The sequence below is a fragment of the Phyllostomus hastatus genome, unplaced genomic scaffold, assembly GCF_019186645.2.
Source record: "Phyllostomus hastatus isolate PE091 unplaced genomic scaffold, TTU_PhHast_1.1 phas_scaffold_60, whole genome shotgun sequence".
Lineage (NCBI taxonomy): Eukaryota > Metazoa > Chordata > Mammalia > Chiroptera > Phyllostomidae > Phyllostomus > Phyllostomus hastatus.
In genome coordinates, this window is record NW_025334038.1 from 16,795,783 (window position 1) to 16,804,961 (window position 9,179).

Consider the following 9,179-nt stretch of genomic DNA (forward strand, 5'->3'; position numbering starts at 1 on the left):
TGTTCCTGAGCCTTTCCCAGCACACCCCATCCCTTTCTGACTCTCAGATCCACTCATTCCAAGGTCCCACATGTCTCTAGCCCCTTCCCACTTGCCAGCTTCTTTCTGGCAGGTCTCACATGTTAAGGGTACTCATTCACCTAAAAATAAGCAATCTGAGAAGCATCTGACTTTTGTCACACACTATGTGTGGAACACCCATCAGCTCACACCTCTTGCCCTGGCCACAAGATGTCTTCTTCATGAGCTCTCAAACCTCCCACTCATTTGGGTTTCTTCCATCAGGCTCATCTAGCTGACCATGTGCTTTCAGCTTCTACATCCATGTCCAGACCCAACAGGAAGCTCCTGGCAGACTTGGACTGTAGATCTCCCGCCCATAACAAACTTGAAGTGTCCTAATGTGACCTGAGGTATAACCTACTGAGAGATGCTTCATTAGGCTTATGGTAAAGAACATTTCTAGGATCCCAGGGTAGAAAAGTTCCAATGGATTTCTCTAAAAACCAGCAAGGGGGGAAGTCCTGGGTTGAGGGTCACAAGGGGGCCCTATATTGTCTCTGTAGTCTGGCAGGTTGCTTGTTCCTGCACATTCAACACTCTCCCTATGACTTCAGCCCCCATGTCTGAGAGACTACAGAGATGGCTTTATTGATCCCTGGATCCCTCTTCCCCTATTCATTCAATGTACATTGTCAAATGCCTACTGCACACCACAGGGCTCCATCTGCCTTCTACCCATTATCCAGGGGACCCAGATCTCTCATTATTGCTCTCTTTTGAGTCTTATATTTTTGTTTGCTTGAGAGATGTGGGATCCTGCCTCCTTATCTCAGTCCATTAGGGCTTTTTCCTTGCTGAAACAGGCACATAGGACTTCCAGACCAGGAAACAGATGTAGAACAGGTTTCTGGCCCCATCCATGCCTCAAAGGGTGGGTCCCTTCCACTCTGACAACCTTGATCTCCTTGTCCCATTCTACTTCCTGCTGCAACCCAGCCCAGTGCCCTGTCTAGTGTGATCATGTCATCTTCCTTTTAACCTTCCTCTTGACCCCTTGTCTATTCCTTTCCAGGCTCAGTATTGTTTTCTTAGTTGCTCATAGTTGACAGAAGAACAAGTCAACTTTCTACCTCCTCCCCAACCCATATGAAGCTATAAAGGCCCCTGTGGCTCTTCCGTGATAAAGGAAGAGGCAAGAGCATTGCATGGAGGAAGCTTAAGGAAACCAATCATCCAGTCTCTCACTCCATCCCTAAACTCACGGCTGTTCCCAAGAACACATATGTAGGAGATCCAAGCTCCTGGAAGCTCCAGCTTTTATCTCTTCACCTTGAACTCTCCTTATTCAAGAATACTGCTCATTACCTTCTAGGCCCTGGCTGCATCTGGGATCAAGCTATCTTACTTTCTGGCCATCAAGAGACAGATCGAGATGCAGAAAGGAAGCATTCCCCTTAAGTATTTGTTACTATTGCATCTCCTACTTTTAAAACATGGTAAGTGATTTTCTTTAAAAATGGTGGTCTAAAAACCTTTGAGGGGTTGTGGAGTGGTGCCCACTACTTAGAGCAGCTATGGGGGTCCTCCATATGACCATGATCATTTACTCCAGTCACCTCAGTCTAATAGGGAGGCAGTCTGAGCACAGTGTTAAAACTGGTCTTTGATAGCCTGCATAGGAACTATGGCTCCATCTGTTACCTGTGTACTTTGGGCAAGCTGTTTAACTACTCTGTGCATCAGTGCTACATCTATGAAATGATATGACCTATGTGATAGGGCTGGGGATGCTAAATATTAAAAATAAGGCGAGTTGACTATTTTTTTTTAAAAGATTTTATTTGTTAATTTTTAGAAAGGGAAGGGAGGGAGATAGAGAGAGAGAGACATCAATGTGCGGTTGCTGGGGGTTCTGGCCTGCAACCCAGGAATGTACCCTGGCTGGGAATCGAACCTGGGACACTTTGGTTCCCAGCCCGCGCTCAATCCACTGAGCTACGCCAGCCAGGCTGCGAGTTGACTATTTTTAAAAATATCACCCATCTAATAATCTACAAACCTAATTTCTGTCCTGTTCCACACCAGCCTAAATTAACCTCAGACCAAGGAGAATTGGATTTAAGAGTCAAAACTGATTCTCATTCTGTTTCCATAGTCCTGGCATGCAAACCCTCTGTGGGCCATCTCCTACTGCACAACCAGAAAGCATGACTTCTTAGAGAATTCATCACTTTGAATCAAAATGAGCCCTCTTATCATTTTGACTCATCTGTTCTCCCAAACTTCTCAGGTCAAATCCACCTCTACTTTTGATCATCTCAGTTTCCTATTTAGTTTTATGCATGATTCTGAGCTTAACCCCAATTTGCATCCCATTGTAGAATTAGGGACCTTTCCAAAATAGAGCTAACTCTAATCCTATGTTACTTCAAATAAGACTAAGGAAAAAATATACACATGCAGAGTGGGGTGGTGGGCATCCATGTCCCAGTTAGTAGTAAAATGAGCCACAATGAGATAAATACAGGCTCTGGGGAACCTTAGTGTCTTTGTGCTTCAGTGTAGTGAGGGGCAAAAAATAGGCACAACCTTAACTCCAGCTGAGCCTCCAAGAACATTAAAAACTACCCTATACTGTGGGTCTTGATATGGTCCTTAGTCCTGGGAGAGTTTATGCATTTAATCTACATATAACCTGTTCTTCAACCTCTGCCACAGTGGTCAGGAGCCCCTGGCACTTTAATGCAAATAGGATAACTCGCTCCTTTAGAAGAGACAGATACCTGGGCCCCACCTCAAACTCTGACTCATTTAGTTTGGGATGGTTTGTGTAGGAATCCTTATTTTCAACAAGCTCTCTGGGTGATCCTAATATATGTATTTTCTGAATAACAGTTTGAGAAGAGTTTAAGAAGGGAGCAATACAACTTTAAGAATGAAATAATCAGTATATACTAGTTTAAGCTGGGTCCTACAAGTCCTTTATGAGAATTTTTATCTGTATTAGATCTTGTATAGCAGATTTTGAAATAAGCTTACTGCCAGTGAAACTAGGTCAGGTAACCCCTGTGTTGGGCCTGTCTGGAGAAGGTGGAAGCATGGTAGCTAAAAATGCCAGTTCAACAGCCAGGATTTAAATTCCTTTTCTACTACTGACTAGCTGTATAATTTTGGGCTAGACTCAACATTTCTAAGCCTCAGTTTCTTCATCTTAGCTGGTGATAATAATAGTATTGATTTCAAAGGCCTGTATGGGCATTAAGTAGAATTATTTATGTAATGAATTTAACCAAGCTTTGAACAGTAAGTATATATGCCCTCTGTCCCTCTGCCTCCCTCCCTCTCTCTGTCTCTCTCCCATCCTCTTTCCCTCTCCACCCCGCCTCTCTCTCTATCTATATCTATACAGATACATACATATATATATATATGTATGTATTTGTCATCATTTATCATTATAATCAGGTATAACCTTCGGTGAAAATAGCACAACTGTCAACACTACATCCAGTGCAGCCCCTAGGGGGACCAGCACATTCCCCTACACTGAATCCAGCACAGCATTCAGTGAGACCAGCACAGCTTCCAACACTGGATCCAGTGTGACCTCGGGTGAAACCAGCACACCTTCCAATATTGGATCCAGTGCGACCTCCATTAGAACCAGCACAGCCTCCAACACTGGATCCAGTATGGTCTCCAGTGGGAAAAGCACAGCCTCCAACACTGGATCCAGTGAGACTTCCAGTGGGACCAGCACAGCCTTGAGTACTATACCCACTGGGACCTCCAATGGGACCAGTACAGCTGTCAACACTGGGTCCAGTGCAACCTCAGGCCCACCTTCTCCAACTGGAATGCACACAACTTCCTACGGAAATAGCACAAGTACTGCTACTTCAACAAGTAAAGTGGGGCCCGATGGGTCCCTGAAGCCATGGGAAATCTTTCTCATCACTCTGGTCTCGGTTGTAGTAGCTGTGGGCTTCTTTGCTGGGCTCTTCTTCTGTGTGGTGAGTGCCTAATAAGTAGGGTAGTGCCTGGAGAAGGAGTATCAGGAACCTAGCAAATGGGTATGAATAGTAGGGGAACCAAGCTGGGGATGAGTGGGGAGAAAGGGAAGATCAGGGAGAGTTACTACAGAGAAGTACCACGATGTGGCCAGAGGAGCCAATCAGTGTATAAGGGAACCATTGACTTGATGGTAAAGGGGCCAAAAGAAGGGAAAAGGCTGGAGGAAGAAGTATAAGATAACAATGATAGTTTGAGCGGGGAGAGGGCTCTAGAAGGAATCCATGGTGAAGATTTGGGAAAGGGCATATAATTTTGAAAATGTTCACCTTTCTTTTTCTAGAGAAACTCCCTGACCCTGAGAGACATCTTTGACACAGCTGTCTACCACCCCCATGGCCCGCACCTTGACCTGGGCCCTGAAGGGAGTCACAGAGTCCACCACAGGCCTAGGTGGAGCCCTAACTAGTTCTGGAGGAAACCAGTATCCTCTGTGGCTATGGAGATGAGAGGATGGTACAACAGACCCTGAGCAGGGCTAAAGTCAGAGAGCCACATTCTTCATGGAGGAAGCTGACCTGAGGGACTGGAGATCTAAGTGTCCTTTCACTTGTCCCCAGAAGTCCCCTCCCAGCTTCGGATCTGTGACAGCCTTGGAGAAGATGCTTCCTCCCCCTCTGTTGCTTTTACCAGACATTGGAAAGAAGAGATGCTTATGGTCATTTGGCTAAGAAATAAACACATCCAAAATAAAGGACAGAGAGATCCTGTGTGTACACATAAGTAGGTGTCTACTGCACTGACATGAATTTCCCAGTTATATGAGAGAACTCCCATGCTGTAAAGCACCTGCCATCTGAAATCTCCACAGCAAAATCCAGAGACTTCATTCACATGTCCCCCTTTTCTAATTCTTGTCCCAAGTAGGACTCTTGCCCAGGATCCCTAAGACTCACTCAGGCTCCCAGGGGAATGAGTTGGCAGAAATGGGAAGGGAGGGCCTGGGCCAGGATTCCAGGAGTGCACTGAATAGGCCTGTGGTGCAGAGCTCATGTGTGGCACACGGAGCTCCCGGAGCATGACGAAGTGGAGGGGTACAGTGTGCTGTGGGCTGGGTGTGTTCATTTCATGTCACAGTGTGCAGGGCATTTACACTTGCTCCCGACCTGGGCTACTTGTCAGAATGAAGATGCTAGTTGGCACATTTCTCTCAGAGTGAGCCCTTTGGAAGAAAGAGGAAGCACTTCCTGTTTTACCAGGCAAGGTCTTTCTGGCCTGAACCTTTCTGGCTTAGGACTAACCTTTTAAGAGGCTCGTGAAGTCCCCTCCTTGAAGGACTGCACATATCTCTATCATGGGTTCAGGGGACCTGGCTACGTGAACCTACAGGGGTTGGAGGACACAGGGAGCTGTTTTGGAAAGCCAAGATGCTCTAGGTTCCATGAGGCAGTGAGAGTGCCCCCACCTGGGACAGAGCCCTCAGGAGAAAATTAGCAGTTTGCTGGTGGCTTCACCCCAACTCACAACAGTGGGAACTGTTTTGCCTTCCAGCACTCGCTGGGTGTGGGGGATTTGGGGGGGTGTTCTCAAACCCAAACAGGTGAACCTAATTAATGAGGCCATGCTAAGCCATAGGCAGGCTAATCATCATCACCTCACTAAGAGGGGTCCGGCAACCAGAAGGAAAAGCCGAGCTGAACCCCCTGAAAAGGTGCTGCCCACTGATGTGAACTGTGGAAAGAATGTGAAAGGTGTGAAAATAACTGAGATAAGGCAAGGCAATCCATCTAGGTAATTAAACATTGTAAGACATGATTTTTCACATTTAAAATCATAATAAATGAACTGAAAAAGACTGGCCACTGTTGAGAATAACATTAGTAACCTGGATGATCAAGTGGGAAAAAAATAGCTCAGTTAGATGCAAACTACAGAGATGAGAACCACCAGAAAGTGGAAGACACCAGGACAGATTCAGGAATACCTACATGAGAGGAATAGGTTCAAAACAGAGAAAAAAGGAGGAAGTGGATGAGAGGAATGAAAGAATAAAGAGACGAAAGAGTTGAGCACACAGATTGAAAGCATTTACTAACTATAACTCCATAGACACACTAAAAACCATTGGCTGACTTACCTATTTCAAACAGGTGAACTACACAGCATGTAATCATATCTCAGTAAAGCTACTACAATATTATTACCAGACATTATAAAAAATGCATAAATAAAAATTTTGGTTGTTGCCGTGGCTGGCATATCTCAGTGGATTGAGCGCGGGCTGCGAACAAAAGCATCGCGCAGGGCTAAATGGTTCGATTCCCAGTCAGGGCACATTCCTGGGTTGCAGGCCAGGTCCTCAGTGGGGGCCACCTGAGAAGCAACCACACATTGATGTTACTCTCTCTCTCTTTCTCCCTCCCTTCCCCTCTCTAATAAATGAATAAATAAATAAATAAATAAATAAAATCTTTTTTAAAATTTTGGTTGCTAAAGATAAACCACAAATGACTCAAAGCAATGGGCACTTGGTAATAGAGGAAGAAGGGAGGAAACCATGGTGAGCAAACTATCTTGTGATTAATTCACTAGTTATATTACTGTGAATATCTCACTATTCCAGAACCTGCAGTGTGTTTATAGAGTTAGAAAGCACTGTTACTCAACTTCTGTCATGGTGAGGCGCTGACCTGCCAGACCTGTGCTTTTGCTCTGTTGGTCTAGTACAATGATCTTCGAATGAGTCTGTCCCGGGCTCCTGGAGGTGCACAAAGACTTTCTAAAGAATATTATGCAGGTGTGGGATGTTTTATGGGAATCGTTTTCCAGATCTTCAACTTCCATGTATATACTTGCCTAAAACTGATCCATCTGAAAAGACCTCTGTGGTTGGAGCATCAGGCTACGTATACTTTTCTAACTCCCCTTTACAGCTACCACCCACCTTTTCTTTCTGGTCCCCACTATTATAGAGAAAATGAAGGGATACTGCAAAAACTTCTTCTAGTTTAGGCTTTATATACCCAGAGTAGGGCTTATGCTTTCACCTGCCTCATATAAATTCCTTTTAAGGGCTAAATGGTGTATAATAACCGGTAATTTTGGTACATGTTCAGATGCTATGTATTCAGATATATTGCAGAGTGAGGTAAAGAGTAATAAAATTACTGTTTAACAAACTGTTCTCTCCCATCTGTGTCAAAGAATGCGCCCCTCCTGTGGGAGCCTGCTGTGAAAGTAGGGCCCAGGCAACCCCTGCAACCAGTAACACAGGTGGCAGTGCCTTTGCTAACCTGGATGAGAACCAATGGCAAGCAGCCCACCTGATCGGTCTGTCTGCGTATTGTAGGATATTCAGGATTGGTAGAAATTTGCTGAAAAACAGAAACTTATATGAAACCCACATCCTGGGCTTGTACACCATTCTTTGTGAGGAGGTAGTCTCATTCACCAGTTTCTTGGTCTAGGTTGCAGTTGTATATTTCGCATGATTTCAAGGAGAAAAATGTAACTAGTTCCATATTTACTTCCAACTCATTAATGCTGCATCCTAAGATGAAAGGAACACAGAGAGGCCTTACAGCATGTCAGCCAAGAGCACAGATGGGGACCTAGAATTTTTGGTCCCAAATCTAAACTCCCTGAGGTGTGCACGAATTCCTTAATTATTCCAGACTTCAGTGTACCCATCCATAAAAATGAGGGAATCATGGACCCACTTCATAGAGTTGCTGTGCAGCCCTTAGAATTGTCCTGCATTAGTAAGCAGTCTATAAATTTTGCTATTTCGTATATTAGGTAGGATCTTGTTTTATATTTTCTTGAAAATATGGAAAAATATTTCATAGAAAAAATATTTTTGTTTACTTTTCACCAAAAGGTTATTGAGAAATAAATTTTAAAGTCACAGGAAAATTAAAAAGTTTATAGACATATCTTTTGGTACAGAAAAACATGATGCTCAAAACTATCTTTTAAACAAAAAAGATTACAGTTGAATAATGTGGGGCAAGTGGTGTATTCAGAGAGCAGAAGGAACTCTGTGGAGCAGACTGTTAAGGAAGAACTTGCTTATATGCTATTAGAAAGGGAAATGGTGGATACTGAGATGAGAAGTGTTAGCATCCACTTGAAACATTCTAAACAGCAATAAAACTGTCTTATTATTTCAATGTCTATATTTACAGTATGGTAGATATTACATTTTTTAAACTTATTAAATTTATGGTACATAGTTTAAATGTAAACCAGTAAGGGAATATGAAGTTTTTTTCTGCACAAATGGTGGTTTAGCTGTTTAATGAAGTCTAAGCAACACCAGGACAGATCATCACCTCCAGTCCCAGGGTGACCACCACCCTCAGGGGCAGCTTGGAGGAAGATGGGTTGCAGGCAAAGATCATGTTGGTTTGTTTTTTATAGAAGATCTTGTTTCTTTTTGTTTTATTTATTTTTTTCTGACAAACCATATGTAATAGGGGAAGGTAGCTTTGAGACTCCTTATAATGACAAGAACTAGAATTGAAGATACACTAAAATTAGAAAGAGAAAGCAGGCTCTTGTCTGGTAAGTTGAAGAAGATCTGAGGCAGGACATTGAGGAACATGGCAGTGAGAAGCTGGAACTTGGGAATTTTCTAAGTAAGACTTTCAGCACAAGAGGTTCAAGGATGGATTTTGAACCCACACTGTGTGTTTACTTTATACAAGTGGTTGGTCCCCGAAATTCCTCACACCGTGATGGACAAATCTCTGGCTGTCTCAAACAAACAAAAGTTCTAAGCCCTCAGCTCTCGTGTGCTCTTTCCTTCATATCTCCACAACTGACTCTCCAAACAGGCATTCAAAAAATGGTCTCTGACCAGTCAGCTTCACACACTCAGCCCATTCCTGACTCCTTAGTTTTCCTACCCTATGCCTTCTGATGACTGCTTCATCTGTTTCTTCATGCTGCTCATACTGGGCCTCTGTAGCTACTGTGGTCTTATTTCTAGGTTCTTTCCAACAGTGCCAGATCCAGGACTCCAAACGGAACGAGGTTGGGAATAGGCACTCTGGCTGGGAGAGCCCAGAGAAAGGATCACAGTTGTGTGCCCTGCATCTAGGAGAAAACACTCTGGAGAAGACCTCAAACCCCCAATTTCCCCCAAATGAACACCAATTGAC

The 9,179-nt window shown here is 43.9% G+C and overlaps 1 protein-coding gene across 1 annotated transcript; it reads left to right on the top strand.

Moving 5' to 3' along the window:
* The first annotated feature begins 1,173 nt into the window (after positions 1-1,173).
* On the top strand, positions 1,174-4,768 carry LOC123810398 (mucin-21-like). The gene is made up of 3 exons (XM_045826098.1): positions 1,174-1,499; positions 3,469-4,016; positions 4,358-4,768. Exons 1-3 carry the CDS (start codon positions 1,436-1,438, stop codon positions 4,481-4,483), a joined length of 738 nt encoding a protein of 245 aa, XP_045682054.1. The 5' UTR covers positions 1,174-1,435; the 3' UTR covers positions 4,484-4,768.
* The last annotated feature ends 4,411 nt before the right edge of the window (positions 4,769-9,179 follow it).

What these genes read in the sequence shown, in the direction of transcription:
- LOC123810398 (XM_045826098.1), top strand. Translation starts at nt 1,436, where the DNA reads ATGCAGAAAGGAAGCATTCCCCTTAAGTATTTGTTACTATTGCATCTC. An exon ending in TCTCCTACTTTTAAAACATG is followed by an intron (nt 1,500 to 3,468) that starts GTAAGTGATTTT and finishes CATTATAATCAG; the next exon opens with GTATAACCTTCGGTGAAAAT. An exon ending in CTGGGCTCTTCTTCTGTGTG is followed by an intron (nt 4,017 to 4,357) that starts GTGAGTGCCTAA and finishes TTCTTTTTCTAG; the next exon opens with AGAAACTCCCTGACCCTGAG.